The 27,759-nt window shown below is 34.4% G+C and overlaps 1 protein-coding gene across 10 annotated transcripts in view; it reads left to right on the top strand.

Moving 5' to 3' along the window:
- The window catches only part of ARL15 (ADP ribosylation factor like GTPase 15), a 580,734-nt gene that overhangs the window by 202,759 nt on the left and 350,216 nt on the right, over positions 1–27,759 (top strand). The window contains exon 2 of one of the 10 annotated variants that reach the window (XM_051990699.1): positions 15,122–15,215. The exons of the other annotated variants lie outside the window; for them this stretch is intronic. Coding sequence (XP_051846659.1) covers positions 15,168–15,215 — 48 coding nt within the window. The 5' untranslated portion in view covers positions 15,122–15,167. The remainder of the gene's footprint in view (positions 1–15,121; positions 15,216–27,759) is intronic. 10 annotated transcript variants of the gene reach the window in all.

Raw genomic sequence — 27,759 nt, 5'->3', positions numbered from 1 at the left:
AGTTTTCCAGCTTCCCAAGTTTATAACCACAGCATTATCAAGGACTCCTTACTCTTTCACCTCACATAACTACTGATCAATTGCCACATCTTGAAGTTTTCTAATTTCACAACTGTTTTTGCACCTGACTCTTCTCCATTCATATATGTAAAATGCCCAAAATATTGTGTAGACCTTCTGGTTGGTGTCCATTCCTCAGACCCCTCCTAGCTCCAGTCCAGTTGAATGCTGTTGCCAATATAATTTTATAGAAGGGCAGATCTGATTATTTACCTCTTCTGTTCAGCCAATTTTGGTGGCTTCCTCTAGTCTTTAAAGTAAAATATATGCTGCTTTGTTTAGCTTTTAAAACCCTTCCTAACCTGGCCTCAATCTCTCTTTTTAGCCTCATTTCCTATACTTCCCCTCCCATATACTATGATTCAACCACCTGGCTTTTTCTCTTATATGCCTTGTCTTTTTTAGGAGCCACTGTACTGGATATCCCACATGCCTTTAAAACCTTTCCCCCTTACCTTTGCTTGAATCCTCCTTTTGCATAAAGATAAAGCTCAGGCACCAATTTCTGCATAAAGTCTTAGCAGATCTTTGTTTTGGCTAGTATTCTCCCTCCCAACTACCTTATAATTACTTTTTATTTATTAACTTTATATTTATGTATACATTTTTACTTGTACTTATCTTGACCATTAGAATATAAACTCTTTGCAATTAGAAATTGCTTCATTTTTTTTTAACATCTTGCATATTTCCTGTCATATAAGTAATAATTATCATATTACTTTTACTTCATTAATATTATTGGTTGATTGATCAAAGTTATGAAACTTAATTTTATGTTAACTCTACCTTTTTTTTTCTTGTCTTTTTTAAATGACAAAATCTTTTTAAAAGATTTACTTCTTTTAAGAACATATTTTATCCTTATGACTAGTTTTGCCTAATTTTGATGCAGCCCTTCTTCCACAGAGTATCTTCCTCCCCACATTGCTTTGCTACTCCTTTGGCTGCCATTCTGTTGTTTTGAAGTTTATTCAATTTGTTGATGTTTCTTTCTTTTTAAATTTTAAATCTTACCATTCTTTTCTCTCTTATTTCACCCTTTTCAATTTAAATAATTAGTTCAGAATTCTTTCTCTTCTCTGAATTATTTTGTCAGCTTTTTTCTTTTTCTGTGTACTTTTCAAAGGATTTTCCTCTTTTCTAATTCTTTGCTACCACAAAAAGTTATGCTGTAAAAGATTTTGATGTATTTGGGTACTTAAAAAATTATCAATGACCTTCTTTGGTCATATGCCTAGTATTAGAACTTCTGGTCAAAAGTCATAATCATTTTAGTTTATTTTCAGAATTCCAAATTGTTTTCCAAATGATTTGTATTTATTGACAACTTTATTTAAACACTGTGAGCCTTTTTATTATGGACCATCTCTGACCATACTCTCATGATTCTTTAGGGTTTCTTTCATTCATTCATTCTTTCTTTCTTTCTTTTTTTTTTTTTTTTCGGTTAGCTATTGATTCAGTATCTTTTATCTAGTCAGATATATTTAGAGAATTTTATAATTTTTTTCATGTGTTATGTGTACTTGCATTATGATGTGTGATATGTACTTTTGGATTTCATTTTTGTCATCTTTGCTAATTTGCTAGTTGTAAGGTGAAAACTTAAAGTGATTCCAATTTGTAGTTCTTTTATTATTTGTGATTGGCAGCATTATTTTATATGGTTCTTTGTTCTTAACTTTGGAACATTTGTCTATTGGAAAATAACTACATATATATTCCTCCTTAAAAGACTTTTACTTGATCAACTGTATACATTTAATGCCCCTACTTCCTTTCCTCCTCACACTTCTTAAGATTCTGAATTGTGGTGTCTAACCTCACCATTCATGCTCTCTCCATAATTATCAGTGATCTCTTACTTGCTTAATCTGATGACCCTTTCCCAATTTCAGTCTTCTTGATCTCTCTGCAACTTTTGTCTCCTTAATATTTTCCTTTTCTGTGGATTTTCATGATGCTGCTCTTTCCTGGTTTTCCTCATATTTATCTGATCTCTCCTCACTCGTTTTGTTAGTTATTCATTTGGGTTATGCTTCTAACTTTGGTTATTTGCCAGGTTTTTGTACTGAGTCTCTTCTCCTTTTACACTATTTTTACTGGTGATTTCCTATGGATTTAGTTATTATTCTTATGCAAATTATTTTTAGTTCTATTATTTGCCATATTGTTGGGCTTCTTGAACTGGATGTCCCATAGACATCTTAAACTCAAAATATCTAAAACTGACTCTTTATCTTCCCCCAAGTCTTTCTTTATTCCTGACTTTATTGTTACTATCAAGGGTACCACCAGCCTCACAGTCATCCAAGCTCAAAACCTAGGTGTCATCCTTTATTTATCATTCTCTCTCATTCCCTTTTCTCCAATCTGTCATGTCTTGTTGATTCTATCCTTAAAACATCTCTCCTGGACCTGTCACTTGCTTCTAAACTATGTCCCTCCTGCTTTCTTATCCAGGAATTTCTGTCACAAGGAACATCCAGCCACTTCACAGTTTTGTCAGGCTGGATTATCTCTCTACAAGTCCCTTGGTGAGTTCCTTCTAGAGCCCCCATTTTGTGGAATGATCCAAACTGTTCCCAACAACTCTCTCTTGGCTCCATTCCTGACTTCCAGAATTTCAAACTTTTGTCCTGATAGGTAAATTCATCCTGCTTTCATCTTCTTTTTGTATGTTGTCTTTCCCCATTAGAATATAAACTTCTTGAATGTAGAGACTGTCTCTTTGCTATATTTATATCTCCATTGCTTAGCACAGTGCCAGACACATCGTAAGTACTTTATAAATGTTTGTTTAGTTCTTTCATATATGCCCCCTTCTTTTCTTTGATACTACCACAGTCTTGATGCAGGTCTTTATCACCTCAGATCTGGACTACTGCAGTCACTTTGTCCTTGTTTTATATCTCATCCTATACTTTATTCCATTCTCTATTCAACTGCCAAAGTGATCTTTTTTAAAGCATAGGTCTGACCATGACTGTGTCACTCTTTCTCTTAAATGCCAAAGGCTTCCTGCAGGATCAAATATAAAATCCTTTGTTTGATTTTTAATCTCTTTATAACCTACCCTCTTCCTACCTTTCCTTTCTTACACTTTAACACCTGCCCCTCCAATTTAGTTTGTTACCTTGCAAATCTTCAAACACTCTATCTCTTGATTCCAGACATTTTCATGGACTGTCACATATGCCTGGAATGCTTTCACTCCTCATCTCTGCTTCCTGGCTTTCTTCAAATATCAGATAAAATTGCAGCAGCTGGGAGAAGCCTTTCCATCACTGTGGATTTGGGCAAATTAATTTATTTCTTCTCTTAATTTGTTCATATGTAAAATTAGAGGAATGGAATCGATCTTTTAAGTTTTCTTTCAGCTTTAAAATACTTTGATTCAGAAAAACTCTGCAGGCTAGATTACTTTTGATTCTGCTTAGTTTATTGGAGAATTTTAAGTAGGCCTTCTTTTTTGGGAACACAGGGTTCTCTCTCCCCATCTAGGCTTAGGAGCCTGAATAATACATAAAATGAATAACTCATATATGGGTCATCGTGAATTGATTGTCCTGCTATAAAATGGCATCTGTGTTTCCCCAAAGCCCTGTGTTATGTAAAATTGAACAATTAAAAAATCAGAATTTATGATTAAAATGGGATGAAGAACACAATACTTAAAATTTAACCAGTGACATTAAGAAAAAAAGGTAGGAGCCTAATAAAAATGGCAGCAAAGTTTTATACATGTTTAATGGTTAAGAATTACATAAATGGAACAATAAATAGTGACTTTTTTCAAGGACTTGAACTACTATTCCACCTGTCTTGACGACTGATTGAGCTGGTCAAGACATCACAAGCAGTCATGGTCAAAGGGGGTGGAGTGAAGGAAGATCAGTCTGGCCCTTCTCTGCTCACAGCCCACTGCATCAGAAGAGAGACAATATAGATAGCATTTTATTTTGACAGTGATGTGAAATTTGCTCCTGGAAATGAGTGTTGAAAAGATACAGCTTTTGAATTACTGTGAAATGGCATAGTTTTCTGAGTTCTTTTGCTATTTCTTGGGTGGATACAAGGAACTTTATGATTCCAATGAAACATTTTTGATGCTTTGAATTATTTTTTTAGCAACTTGCTACTGATTTTTAAAAGTGAATTTTTTTCATACTTTTTTGTGGGAAATTTTAAAGGAGTCCCTCTTTTTTCTTTTTGCAAAGCCATTAGGGTTAATTGACTTGCCCAGGGGTACATAGCTAGGAAGTGTTACGTGTCTGAGACTGGATTTGAACTCAGATCTTCCTGACTCTAGGTCGATGCTCTATCCACTGCATCATCTAGCCACCCCCAGAGAGTTCCTCTTTTACTTTAGTGACATAGGAAGGAAATTTGAGGATCATTTTTTTCTTTAGGTAGTGATTATCTGAGAAATTTAGTGCAATGATCAGCACACAGTAAGTGCTTTATAAATGCTTTTTTCCTTCACTCAAACTTGGGTGAGTGAGAAGTTGGCTGAGGATAATATAATGAGGAAAAAGTAAGGGAGGGATAGGCTTTTATGGAGGATCCATCATCGGGGAGAAAGCAGCAAATGGTAGACTAGAAGACTCTTTGGCTAGAGTCAGAGATCGAGTATTGGAATCCCAGCTCAGTCACTGTTGCCTGTGTGATTGAATTAATCAAGTAGTTTTCCAGGGCTTACTTTGCCTTGTACAAAAAGAGTAAATTAGTTGACTTTTAAGTACTCTAGGTTCCAGATATATAATCCTGTGACAGAAAGAAAGTCCTTAACAGTATAGTGCTCAAACCATAAATTAAGGTCAGACTGTAGAAGAAAATGAAAGTGTTTACTTGGGTGAAACTGTATGACAAGGGGCAAAAATAGATCTGATATTCATCTTGTATACTTGTTAGCATCAGCATCTGAAGGGACTTGATAGGATCTAGGAGCTATATATTGTGTAGTGCAATGGACTATGCTTAATTTAGAATCAGAGCACCTGGATTTGAAACTTGGCCGTTTTTTAATTGGCATGAAAAAATCATGACCCTGAGCAGAGATTTGGGGTTGACAGGTTACCATTTTTGGAAATTCTCTTTACCTCCCTGGGCTTCAGATCCTTATTTGTAAAATGATGGGGGCTGGACTAGCTAACCTCTGAGATTCTTTCTAGCTTTAAATCTATGATCCTACGATCTGAGGGGAGTTTATGACAGTATCGCAGCAGAGGAATTACTGTGTGGTCTGGTGTGCATTAGGCTTTTATCTGAGGTTATCTGTGGTAAAGGAAGATCATGGAAAAAGGAATGCAATTAAAAAACCCAAGAATCTTTAAGTTTTTGTGGATGTTCTATTATTCTTCCCCCTCCCCCTACCCCTCCTCTTTGGTCCAGACATGTATATTGTTATGGGCAATTCTCAGTGTTCAAATTCCTTCTACCAATGCATATGTGAATCTGAGCAACTTGTAATCTTAGAACTTCATGAGGGCCACTGATTGATTTAGAAAACCACATATTCAAATAATGTGTTTTATTATATTTTTGTTTATTTGGTTAAATATTTACCAATTACATTTTAATCTGATTCTGTCCAAACTCTTAAAGTATTATGGATGGGACCTGCAGAGTGTTTTGACGTTTTGCTTAGCACCTTCCCATCTCTCTCAGCCTCCCCTTTGATTGGAAGGCTGGAGATTGGAATGTTTACTTTAAAGATTTTCCTTAAAGAGAGCAGAAATTGGATTTCCAGTTACTCAACTTTTCATTGGTGCTCTGTTTGGTCTCATCTTCCTGAAGCTGAGAACCCCCTGATGTCATCCACATGTTCCTTCCCTCTTTCTCCCCTTTGCAGCTTCCTTTTGTGTAGTGTATTTTTCTTTTTCTTTTTCTTTTCCTTTTTTTTTTTTTTTTTTTTTTTTTTTTAAAGACTGTAAGCTCCTTGTGGGTAGGGACCAGCTTTCCTTTTCTTATTTGTGTGCTTATTACTTAGCACAGTTCCTGGCACATAGTAGATACTTTTAATAAGTGTTTATAAGATTGGGGTCCTGAGCAGTTAAATGACTTGTGCTGTATCATACACTGTCTATTTCTAGACAGTCCTTAAACTCGCATCTGTCTGACTAATTCTGGGCTCTCTCTTTCTACGTTATACCCCTTCATGTTGTCTTTACCAAGAAAAATACACTTTTTCAAAGCTGCTTTTAAATAAAGGAAAATTCTTTAATATTATATAATGTAATATAATGTGAAATAAGGACTTATAAAACCAAGCATAGCAGTTAAACATAGCAGTTCTGATCAGCTCCCTTGTCATACAAAGATGATCCTTCACTCCACTTACCATATATGTGACGCAAGTTGGTTATATAATTTGGCTTAAGTTTATCAAGCATTTCATCAGGTGACAATTTGTCTTATTGTGAAGTAATTTTTGAGAGAATTTTCATTGAAGCTTACGTAATTTTGAGCACCTTAAAGTTGGTCTATTGTTGTTTATAGATTTGTCTTTATAATGCAAGTCTTGGCATAGTTGGTCCTTCTATAGAATTTAAAAATCTTGGCTGCCTCTGAAAGTGGAAGAAACAAATTTGGCTGTAGTGTTCCTGGTGAGGGCATGCCATTTTGATATGCCATTATGTTATGTATTATTTTCTAACCCTTTAAAAATATCTGAATGTTTTAAATAAATGAATCAGCTGCTTTTGTTTGGACTTGCTTTAAAAAAAGTTTGAGTATTATTTGAATCTTGTTGGTACAAAACATCCAGACCTTTTTTGTATACTGTATGAGACAGATTGCTTGTAAGAAATTCAGACAGGTAAAGGGATTAGTTTTAATTATGCACAGAGCTGGTGTGATTGTGATGTGGGGGTAACCCCTCCCCCCAGATGCTTCCCAATGTCACAGTGCCTTGAGACATGTACCTGAAAGACGTGTTAAAAGACTAGTAGTTCTCTCCTTAGTAATAGTGAGAGGTTTCTCACTACCTGAAAAAAATAGACACATGTATACAAGTTCATATGCAAGTTTTCTACAGTGAACCTCCTGATTATTGCTTTTCTTTCTCTCTCTGTCTTGCAATTTCAATTCTTGATTCTTTTATCAGCAAATTCCCCGAGTGGGTGTTTCCCCCCTTCTCCCCCCTCATGCATACATACGCTCTTAAAAGAAGGATTAGGAAAGATTCATTATGTACTTTAATTAAAATACCTATTAATGTTCATTGTAAAATTTTAGAATGGCCTGCCTTAGTAAAGTTTTTGTTTTTGTTTTGCACCCTGAGGCCAAAATGAAGAGTGGGGAAGAAAGGGAAAAAAGAAAACATTTGAATCCTGTTCACTGTTTGATAAAGGTAGTGTGTATATTAGGGAGCAGTTAAGTGTTGAAATAGATAAAGTGCTCAGTCTGGAATCAGGAAGATTCATCTTCTTGAGTTCAAATCAGGTCTCAGACCCTTACTAGCTATGTGACACTGAACAAGTCATTTAACCCTATTTACTTCAGTTTCTTCTTCTGTAAAGTTAGCTAGAAAGGAAATGGTAAACCATTTCTCCCAAGAAAACCCAAACTGAGGTTGTGAAGAGCCTGACGTATTGAAATGCATCAACAATAAAAACAACTGCCGGAATAGGGGTGGAGGAGTGGAGGAGAATATGTTAGAATATTCAATAGTGATTCAAATCTCTGTTTTTCCAGTAGTCTCTTCTAGCCTTTTCCTAGCCATAGGAACTTGAGAAGTTCCTTATCAGTAGAAGTTTGCTTTATCAGCAAAATGACACAATAGGCAGCCAAGCTATTGTGAAGAAAATCCTTTATTAACTGTAAATGTAAATGTAGTGGTCTTATTTATCAGTTCTGTGTTTCCTTGGAATGATAGATACGAAGAGATGGAGTAGATATAATAATGATCTTTTCATCTTTTTTCCTTAGGTAATTGAAATATGCATATTAAATGTTTGCTATGTTTTTTCCTTTTGAAAGCTATATGTTCTAGGTGATTGATATCATTTTACCTGATTAAGAGTACAAGTCTAGGGTTAATACTTTCTCATCTTTAACTTTTAACTTAAAACTCACAAAATTTTCTCCCAAAAATTTCACAAAATTTCCAGGTAAGAAAAGCCTCAGATTTCGAAATGATTGTTAATTACCCCAAAGACAAATGGAATAGCAAAGAACAAATACATATGTTTTAAAGATATAACTGTCCTGTTAGAACTCAGCCTCTCTCCATGGGAAATAGGTTCGACAAATTTTAGCATCAGTGGGGCCCCATTGTGGGCCGACCATAAGAGGTTTCAGCATTTCAGGGATTGGATTCACATACTGATTGTATCTGAGCTGTTGACCTTTCATTTACTCTGCCTGGGCTTCTATCTAACATCTGAAGGTTGGACTATATTATCCCACCTGTTTTGCAGATTCCTTGATGATTTCTTAGCTTATTGACTTAGTTACTTTGTTCAATGGTCCAGAAGGCTTTGCCTAAAAATAATGTAACTTTTTGTTGTTATTTGAAGATGTTCAATTTAGATTCTTCCACTAACACTTCAGTCTAATGTGTTTAAGTTAAAGACACACGTATGTGTGCATGCACACGCGCACACACACATATACAAATAACACTACTAATATTAAAGGAAGTGAAAATCTTAAAAGTTGTCAAGAGCTGAAATGAAACACATCTGTTTCCCACGACTATTATCCCACCACCTGGAACAGTCTGTTTTCACTGCATGTGTTTATAAATACATATTCAATATTCTCCTCTGAATTTAAGCATTCCTTATTCTCATGAATGGAAATAGAGTAGAACTAAAATCTTTTTAAAATTTAATTGAATTTTTTATAGTATTTTACATTTCCAAATACATTTGTAGATAGTTTTCAACATTCATTTCCGTAAAATTTTATGTTCCAAATTTTTCTCCCTGCCTCTTACCACTTTCCTTTTCAAGACAGCAGAAAATCTCATATAGTTTAAATGTGTGCGATTCTTTTAAATGTATTTTCATATTTGTCATGTTGTGCATGAAAAATCAGATTAAAAGGGAAAAAACCACAAGAAAGGAAAAACAAGCAAATGACAATAGCAAAAATGTGAAATTGCTTCGATCCATATTCAGTCTACATAGTTCATTCTCTGGATGCAAATGGCATTTTCTATCCCAAGTGTATTGAAATCACCTTGAATCACTGCATTGTTAAAAAGAGCCAAGTCCATCACAGTTGATTGTCATATAATCTTGTTATTGCTGTGTATAATTCCTCCAATAAGGAATATTTGAGTAATGACATATGAATTGAATTAAATGTGTTAATTAAGTACCTACTCTGTGCAAAATGCTGCTAAGCACTGGTGGTTTATAGACCAAAAAATATGTCATGGTATCAGCCCTCAAGTAGTTTAAACTTTTTTGAAAAGGGATTATGAGATAGATAGGCAATAAAGGAATATGTCAAAACAGAGAAAGAAATCTAAAGTGATTTGAAATTGCAGAGTACATTAACAACTGGAAAATGAGGGAAATTGTCACATGGAAGGGAGGTAGCTGCAAAGATCAGTTTTAATGAAATTTAGGATTCTCAAGAGGAAGTGAGAAGGGGATACATTTAGCTTATGTGGCAGTTTGTGAGGAGGCACGAGGCTGAGCATAATATTTTCCTGAGCCCCTGCTTACCAAGGAGACAGAGGCTGACACATTTTGTAAACTCTTGGCCAATTGGGTAGCCATACTATCCTCTGATGAACTTTTGGAAACCTAGGAACACCAGATTTCCTCAGGAGAAATGAACCGCTTCAGGTTAGAAAACAGAGCAAGTCAAAGCTTCCATGCCAATCAGATTGGAACAGGGACTTTGAAGAGTCCCTGCTCTTCCATCATGGTTGAGGTAGTAAGACTTAGTCTCAGAAAAACCCCCAAATCTATCAGCAGATTAGATCTTAAATTCGTGAAATAATAATTAGCCTAGTTTGGTTGGAACATAGATTGTATTAAGAATAAGAAATGTGAAATAGGTCTGGAGAAGTAGTCTGGAGCCAGATTGTTGAGGGCTTTGACTGCCAAGTTAAATTTTTATTTCATTTAGAGGCAATAGCAAACCACTGAAGGTTCTTGAAGGAGAGAGAAACAAGATCAAATATATTCTTTTTTTTTTTTTAAATAACTTTTTATTGATAGCACCCATACCAGAGTAATTTTTTTACAGCTTTATCCCTTGCATTCACTTCTGTTCCGATTTTTCTCCTCCCTCCCTCCACTCCCTCCCCCAGATGGCAAGCAGTCCTTTACATGTTGAATAGGTTACAGTATATCCTAGATATAATATATGTGTGCAGAACCGAACTGTTTTCTTGTTGAACAGGGAGAATTGAATTCAGAAGGTATAAATAACCCGGGAAGAAAAACAAAAATGTAAGCAGTTTATATTCATTTCCCAGTGTTCTTTCTTTGAGTGTCCATCTTTGAAGATCAAATACATTCTTTAGAAAGATTATTTATAAGACACATAGTATAGTGAATAGAGCTTGGGAGTATTGGGAATTAGGAAGACCTGAGTTCAAATGCCCTCCTCAGACAAAATGGAGATAGTAATAGTACCTACTCCTCAGGATTGATGTGAGGATAAAATAAAGTGCTTTAGAAACTTTAAAATATAACAAATTATTGTTAAATTATTACTTTTATTATTAATATTCTGGTAGATGTGTGGAAAATGATTTGGAAAGAGGAGAAACTAGAATCATAGAGACCATTTTAAGGCTATTGCAGTAGTCTAAGCAAGAGGGATTGAGGATAGGGTCCTGACCTCCTTTTTAGCAGGGAAAAGTTAAAATATGTGAGAAATCTTTAGAAAGAAGATCAACAGGAATTAAAAAATGATTAGAAATTGATGATAAAGGAGAATAAAATCAAGATGACTGAGCTTCTGGAAATCTGGAGATTAGAATTATGGTGGTATTTTCAGTTGAAATAGAGAAATTTGAGGAAGGTAGATAGAAGTGAGCAGCTAGGTGGTACAGTGTATAAAATGCCAGGTCCTTGAAGTCAGGACAACTTGACATTAAATCTGGCCTCAGACACTCACTGGCTATTTGATCCTGGGAAAGTCAGACTGTTTACCTCAGACTCCCCATTTGTAAAATAAGCTGCAGAGGGAAATGACAAACTATTCCAGTATCTTTGCCAAGAAAAGCCCAAATGGGGTCATGAAGAATCAGATGCAACTGAAAAACTACTCAACAATAAGATATAGGGGATAAAAATAATATGTTGTCTTATGGTCATGTTGAGTTTGACATGCTTTGGTACGCCCAGTTGAAGAGACTCAATAGAAAGTTCATAATGTGGAACTAACTGGATTTCAGGAGCTGTGGAACTAGATTTGTCCCAGAATGTAAGCAAGCTCTTAGAGGACAAGGACTATCACATTTATATATTTGTATCATCAGCAAATAGCATAGGCACTTTCAGTAAGCGCTCGGTTATTGATTGTGTTGATTGGAATCATCTGAATAAAGACAATTGAACTCTTGGGAACTGATAATATCAAGAAAAGAGACCTTGAAAATTTAGAGAGAGAAGAAAGACTGAAGAAAGAACAGTAAGAGGAAATCTAAGATTTGGAGATGAAGAAACAATGATGTTATACAACAAAAGAACTTGAAAAGAAATAGATTGCTTGGATAAAAAATAGGAGAGAATATTGTTCTGAAAATTCAAGAATGTGAGAGTATTCAGGAGGCTTATGTAGTCTGTAGTGAATAGTGCTGTAGAGAAGGCAAAGAGAATGAGAATTGAACAAAAAAAGCTATTAGATTGAATAGTTAAGCAACTTCATCCAGCCTTGGTGATTGACTATAATCTCACCTCCCAGGAAGCTCAGGGAGACCTGAGCCACAGTGAAATATGCTGAATTCATGGCTGCCTTAAGTTCAGCATTAGTATAGGTTAAGCTCCAATCAAACATAGAGGAGAGCAGAGTTCCTTTGTCAGTGGAATTGGGCTATGAATAGTTCCCATACTTTCAGCATGGGTGAGATAGATCTTGGAGAGGAGGGAGTGTAGAGAAGGAAGTATAATTGGGAAAAGTAGGAGAGAGGAGAACATGGAAAAGAAATTTTATTATTGGAGAGAGTACTTTACAGTTTCTATTCAGTTTTGTTTAGTTGGAGACATGCCTAAGATCTTTATAATACATAGAAAGGACATCCTGATAAGTCTTACTATTCAGTTTTAAACTTATGGCTTGCTTATTAAAAGCAGTGGAAAGATTATATTACCAATATCAAATTTAAGAATTTGTTGTCACAAACAGTGACAATTTTCCTTATCTGTAAAATAAGGGGTTTAGAACTAGATGAATTTTTGAGTTCTAAATTTTTATGATTTATTATGCTTTAATAATGTCATTAGAGGATATGAAAGAACAAAAAATGAATCTTCTGAGTCAATGATGTTGGCAAACTCAACTTTACAGATTTTGTAGTCATGAAAGTAATTGTGTAATAAATGAAGTTGACACTTGTCTTGTATCCATGTTTTGTTCTCTTATTTTTATTGGATTGACTTTTGTCAGGAATTATGTTTAGGTAAATTTTACTTCATATTTTTACATATTTTACACACATGTTGTCTTGGTAGAGGACTTTAGTTTCTCTTTATGGGGATATCACAGAACCTGAATTGGAAGGGTCCTTTGATACCATATGGTCCAAACATGTACATGGGCAAGAATATTTTCTCCAATATCTCTGATAAGTATTATTAGACTTTTTTTTGAAGACGTCTTATTATGCCTGTTATGAGCCTAAGACATTAAATAATAGCAATGGCCTCTTGATGCTCAGAAGGACTGTCAGTTGTGAAGAAAACAAAAGGGGAAATTATAATTCTTTGTCATAGCCAATGGTCCTCCCAGACTTAATTGGCCAAGGGGACTAAGGCTGAAGCAGTGGTGGTTTCAGACATTCTTTTCATCAAGGACATCAAAAGAGGTTTGTTCACTTGGAGCCTGGGACTCTTCAGAACTGGTGTATATCTCCGTGTCAGGAGACACCTCATTCTATCCTTCTCACCACATATGTTTTTGAGTAGAGATGAGGGAAGTCAAATCTACTCAACTAAATGCTGTGTCCTTGTTGAGTATTCTCTTCCTAAGTTTGAGCTAACTAAACTTCCTTTTGTTAAATGTTGAATAACCTCTAAGATTCTCATTCCATTCCAATATTAAGTCAATATTGCCTAGTCATTCCTGTCCTATGATACTGAAGATAAAATAATGGGAAGGGAGAGAAATTTCTGTCTCTTCTCTTCCCCTCTCTCTCAGTTCCAAATATGTCTTGAAGAATCCCTGACATACTCAACAAGTAAGGGGACAATTTTTTTTTTTTGATTTTTGCTTTTTGTCTTTTAACACACACAACTCAGACTCTAGCATATTCATATTGTTTGGAAGTAAGAATAACTTGTAGATATGTATATATGTATGCACATATACATGTACACATATATAATTATATATGCATGCATGTATTTAATGCATATAGTAATGCAAATAGTAATATAGTATTGTAATCTAGATCAGTAGTCTCTTTTTTTGAACATACATATTAAAATATGCATATATTTACTTATTTATAAGTTTCATGGCTATCAAGTTTAAAATTATGTTATGTTTTCTCCCCACCTCTACCCTCAAAGTTGGTTTCAATGTTAAAATTTACCTGGTCATATAGATGTACTACTTTTTCACATTTTGGTATTTGTATAAAAATAGAAAATAAAAAGAAATGTGGTGAAAATGAAACTATTTGTTCCTAGAATGGAGAGTTGATTGGATTTGAGTAGGAGAGTGATGTGCTCAGAGTTGCACTATCTCTTCAGCTCTTTTTATGGAAAGGAGTAAGAATTGAACCATGAGGAAGAACCATGATTAGAAGGCTTCTGATTAGAAGTGATGAAGTTGGTGGCTGCCATGAACAAGAGATGGGAGAGGTGTGAGCAATATCTTAGAGGCAGAAACAACAAAATCTGGCGTGTGTTCGAATATTTGAGTGAGGGAGTTAGGCATCTAGAATGACAGAAGTTGTGAACCTAGGTGAATGAAAGAATAGTAATGCCTTTTGCACTCATAGGAAGTTTGGAAGAGGGTTACTTATTTGGGGAGAAAGATAATGAATCTGCCATTAAGATCACAACAGATCTGTGTCTGTTTATTCTATACAAGTCAATTTTCCCCCACCCAGAATGAGAAAGTGGAGGTAGGACTCTGAGAGAGATAACTACTCTGGTGGGCTAATTCCACTTTTATTCGAATGCTTGCTGTAGCCATGCAATGATGTTGGGGCACAGAAAATGCCTTTGGGATTAGGAAAATGCTAATGATACTTGTTCATTTGTTGCTTTGGGGACCTTCTTAGTGGGTAGGTTATAACTGCCTTGAGCTGTTAATGTCCAATTCAGAAATGGGGAGGTTGAAAGCTTCCGCAGCAGAGGGATGGAGCTGAAGAAGAGTTATATTGCAGGATAAGAATATATGTTGTTGGGTCAGATGTAAGTCCCTGTAATTGGCTATTAGGTTTAACATAGGATTCAGTCTATCTTTCCACATTTTTGTCAGGTTTTGGTTCTTCACAGGGGTCATGACCTCTATTTGGGAAGGTAAGGAATCTCAAGCATGCCTCAGCCTTACCTTGGAATTTCACATGGATGGTCTAGAGAGGTCTTTTCATGGACATTGTATAACAACAATGTTTGGGGAAAAAAGAATAGATTATAACAATTCACATTTATTTAGCACTTCATTTTATACAGATCTTTCTTCACTATAATCCAATGATATAGAGATCTGAATAAGGAAGGATTAGATGGGAAAATATGCTTCTGGTGTTTCAAATGATATCAGAATTTGAAAATACAAATCTAAATGGAATAAAGTATATAGCCCTTCTAGGTGTTCTCTCCCTTAATACTCTCCCACCCCAACTTACCTTTTTTTCCCCATTTCAAAACTTTTTAACTAGATGAGATTTAAAAGATTTTTTTTACTTTAGGTGACTAGAATATATCCAGCTGAAAACCATCAACCATTTAGACTACATGCTTCATTTGAATTGTGTTTCTGGATATGAATCAAGTATGAAAACTGTGAGTTTCATAACTTTCTCTTGGTTTCATAAATATTCTAGGGTCAGGAACACTTCTCTTGATCTTCCCTCATCATCAAACTATATCTTCCCCTATTCTCCCCAAAAAACTTTATAGAGCTTACGTTTTCATTATTAGGTTCCATTAACCTTATAATTGTGAGGAACCAAGATTAAGTGCTTGGTATCTTCATAATTGTTCTTTTCCCCATATCAACTCCTTCTAAACTCAAACCAATTTACTCTTTCTCTAAACATAAAGGATTTCAGAAACACTGTTGATAAAATGGGAAATCTGTATCATCTCTCATTTATTTTGTCTCTTTGAAAAATTATAAGATTTTCTCGCTTGAACTAGGGTTTCTAGACTATTGAGAATAGCTAAAAATATTGAGACTGTTAAGAGATGGTAGATGGAGGATGAGGAACTAACAGGGAAGGGTACCAATTCCCTGGAAGGAATGGTTTTTCAAATACCAAGATGGAGAAATAGTAGCATTCCTTTTTTAGTGCTCAGATCATGTTTGGAAAAAACTTACTATCCAGGTGTCTGTATTTATTTCTGATTAACTCTGATAACTTCTTCCCAATTTATCTCTTTCATTTTTGTTTAATGTTTAGTGTTTCATTATATTCATGTAAATTTCATGCTTCTTGGGTAGACCCCTGGGATGAACTTTTGGAGAAGACATTGACAACAACTAAACAGAATGGGCAGAGATGAATGTGGGGTAGTGATCTCTATCATAAGAAGAAACACCCATAGCAATGAGATCACAGGCATTTGAATACTGAGTATTGAGTTGGCTTTATAGTCAATAGAGCCAGAATTATTGTAGTGCAAGTGTAGAAAATTAGTAATTAAGATCTTGGTAAAAACTGTAATGTTTTTACCTCTATCTCCTCTTATAGTAAGATTTGTGTATGTGGATAATTACTACCCTCCCCACCACTTTTTTCTTCTTATTTTAGTTTGCTATGGGTTCTGGAGAAGTGACTATATTTGTGGGCTTGAGTTCCTTATTTAATGGGAGTGCTTGTTTCTAATTTTGCATTTAAATTAGTTTTGGGAGTCTACTTTAGCATTTTCTAATAAATAACAGAAAATCCAATATCTTAAAAATGTCTGTTATAATAAGGTATAGTATATTTGCTATTTTCTTCCTTTCCTTCAATTTTGTACTGTATGTGTTAAGGTTGAGATAGCACTTCTTTTAAATGTAAAAGGGGAAGGCATAGTATAATTTTTTATTATTTTTAAGTTCCTTTTTCTGGCTTTATAGTTGGGATTTAATTTTTAACAATCAATCATGCAGTTCTAAAGTAGAAAATCAGTATATCTGAAAGATTAATAGGAAAATGTAATCCTTTTAAAATGACTTAAAATATGGAACATATGCCATGAAAACTTTAGCATCTTTTCTTCAATGGAAGAGAAGAAACAAAAGCATTTAGAAATCTTCCTTTCCTTTCCTCTCAAAAAAACAAAAGCAAACATAATGTAAAGAGCAATAGATTTGGCTTGGGAAGACAGTTTCCTATCCTAGCTTTGTGGCTTATCGTTTATATATAATCTCTGACTTAACCTCTTTGGGCCTTAGTCTCCTTATTTGTAAAAAAAGGGGATTGGACTTGATGACATCTAAACTTCCAGTTTGAAATATGGGAAAATACCATACTTCTAAATATTTCCCTATTATAATATGATGCTAAATTTGGTATAACATCAAACTAATACTGACCTGCTTCTATAGGAAATGACCTGAAAATGCTCATGATGATTCTGTGCTTTAGGTCAGAGATTCATGGTTTCATTCACTGACTAGAAGAAATTTAACAGCAACTAGAAAAGAAGTGGCATTTTATCAACTGAAGATAAATTGTTAGAATGACATCACGGGAAAATATTATAATCACTACTTAAAGAGATTTTATTCTAAATGTAATACTCTAACAATGCAAGCTATGGGAATAAAATAATTTTTAAATGATGACAAAATATCTTATATCTTTTTGAACTTTCGTGTGGGGGGAATCTTTAGTAGATCTTGACCTCATTAAATATGGGGCATCAGCCTTCATAGTGGATTTTAGGTATTTGGAATACTAATTACAAATACTGGTGAACTCCTGGATGTGGAGCAGGTCAGTTACTATTCTTTATTCCCTTTGAAATGGCAAGCCACTCCAGTATCTTTGTTAAGAAAGTCCCAAAATGGCATCAGGCAGTCAGACATAACTGAAAAACAACACAGCAATATTTCATTATATTCATGCAGTACTATTTATTGAGCTATTTCTTAGTTAATAAGAATGTACCTGTTATCGATCATTGTTGTCATCAAAAATTGATATTATAAATATTTTGGTATCTATGGAGACTTTTATTTATTTATTTTTAGTGGGCAGTTAGTTGGTGTAGTCAATAAAATGTTATAAACCTGGATTCAGAAAGATCTGAGCATAACACTTATTAACTGTGTAGTCTTGGGCAAGTTATCTAAACTTTGCTATGCCTCAGTTTCCTCATCTATAAAATTATAATAATTAAATATTACTCTGTCTCACATATTTGATGAGATGAAATGAGATTTTGTGAATCCTGTATCCAGTTATGCTATTAAGTCAGTTAGTCATGAACATATATGTGTATTTATTTATTGCTTCACTTTCCCTCACATTTCCAGCGTGTGTGTGTGTGTGTGTGTGTGTGTGTGTGTGTGAAGGTTGTATGGTTTTGGTTTTGATGTCATTTGTACTGTTATAGTTTTACTCTTAAGTCCAAAAGTACTAAAAGTAGCAATACTAAAAAGTATTGCTTTTCAATAATGAAATGACTTATCACTGTAACTTTTTGCTGACTTATTCTGAGTCTCTATGGTCAGAGAAGTATATATTATTGATTTAGTATTTTAAAAATAAACAAATTGTTATACATGATCAACCTAATTTTTTTTCTTTCAAAGTTATTAAACTTTGATACAGCTATGTATATATGTATAACCTAAGACACAGTTTCAAAACTTTTCAATTTTTTTTTTTTTGCCATATTTGTGTAAGACTGAGAAATTGATTGCTAAGTAAGAACATATCTCATTTGAATCAGTTAATCAAAGATGTAACTCAAGCCTGGAAATCTATGTTCATTGAAGGTATTTAAACCAGGTAGAAGGGGAAATCTGTTCAGATTGATTCAGGAGTTTGGTCAAGTATGGACATAAAGTTAAAGGAGATTTGCCCTTTTAGGTATTTAGAATATCACATAATTCACTTTTAATTTTTTTTAGTGTGTGCTAATTTAAAGTTTAGAACTCATTTTATTGCTAATTATTTTACTTGATATTGAGGTAATTGTTGAAGTACAGGTTTAAGCATTTCAGGCAGTCAGGTAGATGAACATACATACTCATAGTAGTCTCCTGCTTATTTATTTGTCTTCTTTAAGTGTTCTTTACCGTCTGTCAGAATGAGATATAATTTCAAGAAAAATCATTAATGAGATCATTTGGATTTGTGAGTGAAAAAGGAAAAAATAAAAAAACAACTCAGAAGTGTTAGAAACTTCCATATTAATATTGTTTCTCAGTATATTTGTTTTTAGTTTTATTTTGTTTTTCTCCTCATTTCTCTGGTTTATATACTTATATTCAGGAAATCTGGAAAAATAGGTATTTCCATCTCCTATCTGGAGATCCTTAGCCCATTTACGTGCTGTGCACAATATTACAGAAGATTTCTTTTTTGAGATAAAAGAAACCTGAAACTTCTGAATGAATATCTCTCTTTTTCCCCAATAGAACTTAAGCTTCTTTAGGGCATTGATTGTTTCATTCATCTTTCTTACTACTAGTAGTGTCTAGCATTGTATCTTGCATGCAAAGGGCATTTAATAAATGCATATTGAATTCCCTGAAGTAGAATTTGTCCCAGAGATATGTATAAATCTCCAGAGGCATTTAGAGCATAGGAGATGATAGCTCCTCTACTCTTTTGTTGTAATGTCAGCACTGGGTTTGGGTGGTCTAAGTTACTTTCAGCTCTCAGCCTCCTGCTTACTATATGGCGTGTGCAAAATGATATTTATAAGTCATGCAAGGCCTTATCAATCTTGGTCTAAGAGGTTGAAGTTCTCTATTTGCAGTTTTCTGTTTCTACCAGTAGGTGTCTCTGGCTGTTTTCTCATTCTGTTGGAGTTTCTTTTGCAGTTCCCTTTTACTCCCACCAGGGGAACTCTAGGTGTTAGTCTTTAGACCTCTCTTTTGTTCTAAGAATGCAAACAAATTCACCTGAATACTTGAGAAACTAAATAACTATCTGCTTTGTATAGTCTTCTCCATGCAGGGAATATAAGTTGCCCGACCATTTTTATCTGGCTGGAGATGAGTGCATTTCAGTTCTAAGGTCCTAGGCTAGCTCATTTTTGTGCTGGCTAGTATAACTGGACCTAGGACTTATTATATAAATAATTTCTTTTCTGTATGATTTCTGGCTATCTCTGGCCACGTGGCCCTTTGCCCCACTGCAGGATTTTCTGTTCTTTCTTAACATCAGAACTTATCTCTGTCTTTCTTGTCTCCTTCCCATAACCTTAAATTCAAGGTTCAGATATGGTGTTGACAAATCCAACCAAGGAACAAAAGCCCAATCAAGAGAATGATTCCTTGACCAATTCAGGAGCTGAGTGGGGTCCCTTCTGACACATCCAAAATTACTTGAACTATCTACTATTAGCTATTAATCCACATGCATGACTGGTTTAAAAGAAAGGACACAGTCTCTCATACGTGCTCAGATTCTGCTGTTCAAAGTAGTTCAGAAAGTAACTTTAAAATGTTTCAATTTCTCCAATTACTAGCTTTTTGAGGTAACTTTTCAAACTTAATTAGGTTGTTGCATTATCTTGCTGTGCCCCCTCTGCTTTTTTTTTTTTTTTTCATAACCAATAACAGACCCTGCAGTCAGAATTTGATATTTGCATTGATGGGTGAAACAGGACAAAATTGAGTGGACTCTATAGCTTTTCACTGCTAAACCATAATAAATACTTACTTTTGTCAGCAATGAAAGCAACATAATTTGAGGACCTACAGGGATTAGATTGAGAATAGAGGATGCTTTTTTTTTTTAAACCGTTGTCTAAACCCTTGAATATTACAGATAATTTATATCCAAGGAAAGATTATTTAAATCTTAACATTAAGCAGATGTATTTAAAAATTACTTCAAAAATGTTCATGAAGGATTACAGTATATGTTATAATGTAGAATAGCAGCTGTGGCTTGTGACCTCTCCATTTGATAGAGTTGAGGAAAATTAAAGAGTCCATAGGTAGTTATATATTTTTAACATTATTACCGGAAGTTCTAACAAAGTACTCTTGGTCTCAATTGAGGGCAGTATTTTATATGCTTTATTGAATTAATTAATGGAAAATAGAAGCAAAAACACAAAAAAGCCCAACATTTATGGAACATGTGAAATGCTAATGGCTTCCCCAAAGAGCTATTAGCCATCTCCCAAATTATTTTTGAGGATTTTTTTTTTAATAAGGAAAATACCTTACCTTTTTTGAATTTATTGAAAAGAGGAACCTATGGAATGACCCAGCCCATATCAAGCTATCTTTGTGGAGTTTAAGGACTTTTTTTTTTTTTTGGAGGGATATCCAGATTTTTGTACCAAAAAATGTGGTATAAGATTTTCTTTTTTCAAAAACAAAGGAAGAAAGGAAATTCACATTTCAAGATGAACTTTCTGTACCAGGAAGAGAATCTTTATTTCTGTCTTCTCTTTCCTCAAAGGTATCAACAGATGCCAAGACTCTTCACTTGGTTCCTTTCCTGGAGAATCCTAGCTGCTGTTGTAATTTGCCCCAAAGAATCCATAGACTGAATTAAGCATTCTGCTTATACACAGATCATTAAGGAATCATTGAAATATAAGGGGATATTGAGGGGTTTGAGGAGTTCCCTCCTCCTCTTTTCTGTTTAAAAAGATAAGCCTAAAAGATTGCGTGGTGAAAATTTGGTCCAGAATAGCAACATGTATTTTTCTTTTTAAAGTTTTAAAAATAAGTTCAATAGAAAAAAGATCATGGTCCATATTTTTAGTTCTAGCTTAGTTTGTATTTCCCACATTCTTACAAAATAGTAGAAAATACCGAGTCTGAAAAGGACTTAGTTTAATCTTTCATTTGTGGTATATGTATGTTTCTTTGGACATGGTAGCTTTTATGAAATTTAAGGCCCTGTGGAATAATGTCTAGTATGATTATAATAGAAAACACTCATTTTGTACCATCTCTGCCTGGGGAGTACACTTTTAATACTCCTGGTTTTTATTTATTCCCTTGATAGACCCTAAGATTTTGGGAATGAACAAAGTAGGAAATGGGCCGTTTTATTGTTCTTATATGGAATTTGGGTTTGATAAACATAATTGTATTGAATGGGACCCACTCAAATCTAATAATCTTAAGCCTAACCCAATTTGGGTTTTTCATTAAGGAAATGTATAAGTCTAATAATGCTTTGGCTCAGGGATGACTAATGTATAGATTGAGAGCCACGTGGGTCCCCGGTTTGGTTCAGTACTGCTTCCTCAATTGAAAGTTTCACATGTATGACCCTCTGCAAAGCAGTGAGGCCACAGTGTATGGCAGCTAAGCATGAAATCCCCTGCTTCTGTTTGTTTCTTTTGTTGCCACGAGTTAATAGGGACAGGGACAGAGACAGAAGACGGCCCCAGAACAAAGCAGAAATAATGGAGTATTTCACCCCAAAAAGGAATGTGGGTTGGAAAATACAATGAGCAAGGCACAGAAAGACTCTGTGGCCTGAGGCAATGCAAAGTATTGGCCAGAGAACAGTAGTACTAACTTCATAGAACCCTTGTGGTCCAGAGTCTCAGTTTGAGATCTCTGCATAACCCACATGGCAAAAAAGGTTTCCATGTATTCTGTAGACACAAGTTAATTGTTTTCTCTCACTAGGGTTTTAAAGGACTGTTACTTTTTTTAAACTTAAAAAGTAGACTGATTTGAGGAAAAGCTTATTACAAGACATTGAGTATCATAGATGCTCCTTTAAGTAGTTCATTTCCTTATCCTGTTTCTTGTTTCTGTTACTTTAGGTCGTGTTTGAAATTTGTATCTTTTGTAAATATTGTGTAGATGCATTTAGATATTCTAGGCCTATGATGGGTACTGGTGAATTGAATGCATTAAAAAAAAAAACAGATCTGGCAAATAATAACATTATAAGTGAATTATTATTTTAAACCTTGAGTCTCAGGTAGGGATAGAACATTTCTTTGATGAATAGTTAATAGTCCAAACAGCTGCGATTTCTTCAGTTTCCCTACCTGTGACCATTCTGCTTCATAAAACTTAATAACCTCACCTGAAATGCCACCTTAAAATATTTTTACTGACACAAATGTCTGCTATTCATAAGCAATGATCACATGCTATGTAATGTGTATCTGTTGTATCAAAAAATCATCACTGTTTACATTTTGACAAATGCCAGTCTGCTTTGAGATAGAAATTATTTTAATTTTATTGTGAATCAGTCATTATTTCACCATTCTTGCATTTTGTTCAATTAAGAGTATTAGATTTTGTATTGTTTGTCTAGAAGTTAGTTTGTGAGTGGAGTCTAGAAGCTATGTTATGTTGTGCAAAAAACACCTCCAGAAAAATAATTTATCTTTTCTTTGGGAGATCCTGTACCGCTGTACCAAATAAAGCATTTTAAATGTTTGACTTAAAAATTATTTATCAAATATTTTTGGTATACAAGATACTCTGCCAGTTCTGAATGGTGAAATTTAGATTTCCCTTTTGTATCACAAGTACACAGGTCTGAAATAAAAGTCATATTATCATTTAAGTTTCATCATTTTTCATTTATTTTATTACTTATGTACTAAAAATGGTTTAGATTTTAGAAGTTTAAAAAAGTCTCAATTTTTACAGATGGACCAAAACAAGTCAAGATTATACCCACAATTCCTAACAAGCTCATTGAATTTAACTCTCTTACATTGTACTTGACCTTTCTTTCCCAAAAGTTTGGGAGGAAAGTAGGATGAGTACTGGAATAAGGAATTCTTGGAAAGGAAAGAATCTTAAAAAGACTGTGTGAGTGGGGCTGGATTGTTTGGAAACAGAAGCAATTTCTTAATTATTCACTTAGAGAATATAATGTTTGGTTGTAGCTGCTTCCCCAGTTCTTCTTTCCCTCCTCTCTTGCTTTTTACCCCTTTTTTTCCCTAAACCAAGTGATAGTCAAGAATTTACCTTTTTTTTTTTTTTTTTTAATGGTTTCAAGTGGGGCAGGTTCTGTAGAAGCTTCTGCCTATTGGTAGAGAGAGAAGAGAGTAGGATTGCTCACATACATGGCTAACCCTAATGACAAAAATCATTATTATTCATTTGTCCTTGAAAGACTATATCCTGGTAATTAATTGGATGTCTTATTATTACTATTATACCAGTACATTGAACAAATATTGTACAATAAGCATTCCTCTGAGGAGGAAGGTAGTAAATAAAATGATAAAATTTACATTTAATAGTGGCTAAATTACAGAGTAGATAATTTAAGTTATATTGAAGTTACATGATTAAATTGTAGTCCTTTAACCATCAGAACGACCTATTTATTATATTAATTATTTGGGTATAATGGAAGGCTTTCTTTAAATTTTTTTTCAAATTGTTTTAATTAGTCAAGATATATCTATTTACCCTCCTACACACATTTGAGAACATAAGGAAAACAGTACTCATTATAAACATGTATAGCCATTTAAGAAAATTTCTGTATTGGTCATATTAAAAGTTTTTTTCTTTTGTCTCACATATTCTAAATCTTTCAACTTTTTATCAGGAAATGGCTAGCACATTTCATCCTCCATTCCCTGGTACCCTTGTTGGTCATTACGCTGATAAGAAGTCATCATAAAAATATTCCATCATATTAATGAATCATAACTTTTCCATCCCCCAATTTATGAGCATTCCTTCAAATTCCCATCCTTTACTACCTCAAAAAGAATTATAAATATTTTTGTACATTCTTGGAGTTTTAAAATTAATTTAACTTAATAATTTAATTAAGATTAATTTAAGACTAACTTCCCCCTCCTTAGTCTACTCTCCTAATTTTCCTCTCCCTACTCCCTTTTCCTTCCTATTTTTCTATTGACTAAAATGTATTTCTGTACCCAACTGTGTGTGTGTATTTCTTCCTTCTTTTGACCAGTTTATATAAGGCTGAGATTTAAATGTTAGCTGCTTTCCCCTCCTTACTCCCTTCTACTTGTTTGAATAGGTATCTGCTAGAACATTGATTATATAATTTTCCCTAACTTTTCTTTTACTTCTCCTAGACTTATTTCCCTGTCTTTCCATTCTTTTCTTAAGATGAACAGATTAAGAGAGCTACTCCTAAATCTTTTCTAATTAGATTCTTTACATGAACCCTGTTGAGGGATAGGAGTCATAAGTTTTGCATAATCATCTCCCCATATTTTAATGGAACCAGTTTATCCCTGTTTAAACCTTTTATCATTGTTCATTCATATTTATCATTTTTATGTTTTTCTTTACTCCTCTGTATTTAAGAGTTTTTATGCAGCTCTTCTCTTTTTATCAGAAATGTTTGCAAATCCTCTGTTTTAAGACCTGTTTTCCTCTTGTGGCATTGTAAGCAATTTGGTTGGATATGATATTCTTGCCTATAACCCCATGTAATTTGTTTTCTGGAATATCATTCCAAGTTCTCCTTTCCTTATAAATGGTAACTACTAAATAATAAGTCATCCTTGACTTTGGCTCCTTGGTTCTTGATTTCATTCATTCCTGCTACTTGCAGTATTGTTTTTTCTTTGTCTTGGCTGGAAGGTTTTATTTTGAAGTTTCTTTCATAAAGTGAATAGTGAATTCCTTCTATTCCAACTTTTCTTTGGTTCTAAGAGATTGGATTTCCTTTTAAGACCTTGAAATATGATGTCTAAGCTCTCTCTTTTTTCCTTCAGTTATGGAATTCAGACAGTCCAGGGATTCTTAAATTTTTTCCCCCTCAATTTGTTTTCCAGGATACTTTTTTTCCCATTATAAGATGCCTTATACTTTCTTTTTCACCCTTCCACTGTTTGACTTTGTTTTTAATATTTCTTGTTTCCTCATGTAGTACACATTTATTTGGTCCATTTTGTTTTTCCAGTAGTTTGTTACTTAGGCAGAGGGTTTTTTTTTTTTTTTTTTAGCCTTGGAGGCTTGCTGTTGATTTCCTTTCCAGTTTTTTCTTTCGTAACTTTCATTTTTAAACCCATTTTTTTCCATTCAAGGACTTTGGATTTAGTTATAAATTTTCAAAAAATCTTTTTTAAACTCTTGCTTCATCTTCTCTCCAGTTGAATTTGTGTCCAAGTTGTGTTAAGGTGTTGCTTGTAGATGTTTTGGAGCCATTCTCTTCTGCATTTATATTTTGAGATTATTGTGACCATATTATCTCATTATGATGGAGTTCCTTTTTTATTTTCCCATTCTTCCAGCCTATTTCAACAGTCCTTGAGAAATGTTTAGACTAATCCTCTTGCTACTTTCTAGGGGGTATTGAGTATTGTGTTGTGTGAGTATCTTAGAAACAAACTAGGGACTTGAAAGCTTTCAGTGATCTTTAAAGTATTCTGATCCAAAGAAAAGTCTGATTATCCATGACTTCCCTCTCTTCATTCTCTTCATCTTCCTCCTCCCCACTTCCAGCCCCCTGCACATTCCTGACCTGGGTTTGGGTCTGTGCAGTAGTAGTAGTCTCAGCCCTTATCAGCCAGCTGGAAAACTTTTTTGGTTCAGTCTGGCAGAACTGTAGACTCCCCTTTCGTCAGAGATTCCTTCCTTGGTTATTTTCCTGTAGGCTGGCCTAGAATTTGGAAATGATGTCCTATTGTACGCCTGGGTCTGAGCCACATGCTGCTGCTGCTGCTGCTGCTGCTGCTGCTGCTGCTGCTGCTGCTGCTACTGCTACTGTTTTGAACTTCCTCCTTTCTTGGTTTACTATCTAGGACCTTTCTTATTGGAGAACCCCACACCATTTTCACTCTACTCCACTCCCCTTCTATCTTTATTCTTTTGCTCCCTCCACTTTCTTTCTCACTTTATCCTATATATGTGCTATAATCCTGTGCAGGTTCCTTTCTTTCTCTACCATGGATCTGTGACCCAGGACTGGGGAGTGGGTTACAAAGCTGCCAGTTGGCACCTGTTCCATCAGGGTGAATCATGGAGATTCAGACATAACTTAAATGACCAAAAAACAGCAAAAGGTGGCATAATCATTAGAATGCCAGACTTGAAGTCAAGAAAACTCCTCTTTGAGTTAAAAAATCTCTCCCCAGATACTCAGTCGGTGTATGTATGATCCTGAGTAAGTCATTTAACCCTATAAATGACCTGAGTGTCTGAATTTGTAAAATGAGCTGGAGAAAGAAATGGCAAACCACTCCAGTATCTTTGCCAAGAAAATGCCAAATGAGGTTATGAAGAGTTGAACATGACTGAAATGACTTAACAACAACAAAGTATTAGGACAATAATTTAAAAGTTAATTCTTGACATTGAGAACAAATTTGCTGCTTTGCAGCTGATACTTATTCTCCATCTTCCACATAATAGCCCCTTAGAAACTTGAATAAAACTTACCACATCTCTAATGAGTCTTCTCAAAATTAAGCATCCCTTTTCCCCTTAAATGCCCTTCATTTGGCAGGGTCTCAAGGCCTACAGCATCTCAGGTGCTTTCCTCTGCCTCCTTGGTTCATTTCTTTCTAAACTTTGGTTTAGTCTTCCAGAAATAGTTAGATCAAGCTCATCAGTGATCTTTTAATCATCAAATCGTATGGTCTTTAACAAATCCTTCTTTTTCTTGAACTCATTAGCATTCTAAATTATTGAACCTCTTTTCTTCTTTGATACTTTCTCTTCTGGTTCTCCTATATGTGTAATTATTTCTTTTAAGCATATTTTTAATAATACAAGTTAAATAGGGAGGTAATCAATCACATAAAATTTAATTTCCATAAACTCCTATTAGGACAAGAACTTTGCTAGGCAGAAGGAATGGTTTTTGAATGTTTGGGGAAATTTACTATAGTTTCCCTGATAAATAGATTATACCTAAAGCATAAAGACAAAGTAATCCTTAGAGACCAGGTAGAGAAATAGGAATCCTTTAAGGAAGACTTCTTGAAGTTCAGAATTGGGCAAATTGGGTCTAATATTCTACAATACATCAGGAAGAAGATTGGGTAAAACTTTGTGTATATTGCCTGAGTAAATGCTTTAAGTAATAGATAGCTTATACTAAATTTATTGAACAGAGAGGCAAGAAAACAAAAGTGTAAATTAGGGGAATCCAGGGATATCATTTATTTGAAGTTTTAAAAATGTCCACAAGATTATGTAAATAAGGTTTTAAAAAAGAAAGAAAATCTGTATTATCTATAAACTGATATTACCTCATTTAAACATGGGACT

The sequence above is a fragment of the Antechinus flavipes genome, chromosome 1, assembly GCF_016432865.1.
Source record: "Antechinus flavipes isolate AdamAnt ecotype Samford, QLD, Australia chromosome 1, AdamAnt_v2, whole genome shotgun sequence".
Classification (NCBI taxonomy): Eukaryota; Metazoa; Chordata; class Mammalia; order Dasyuromorphia; family Dasyuridae; genus Antechinus; species Antechinus flavipes.
The sequence above is the reverse complement of the archived record's forward strand: the minus strand, read 5'-3'. Positions and strand labels throughout refer to the sequence as shown.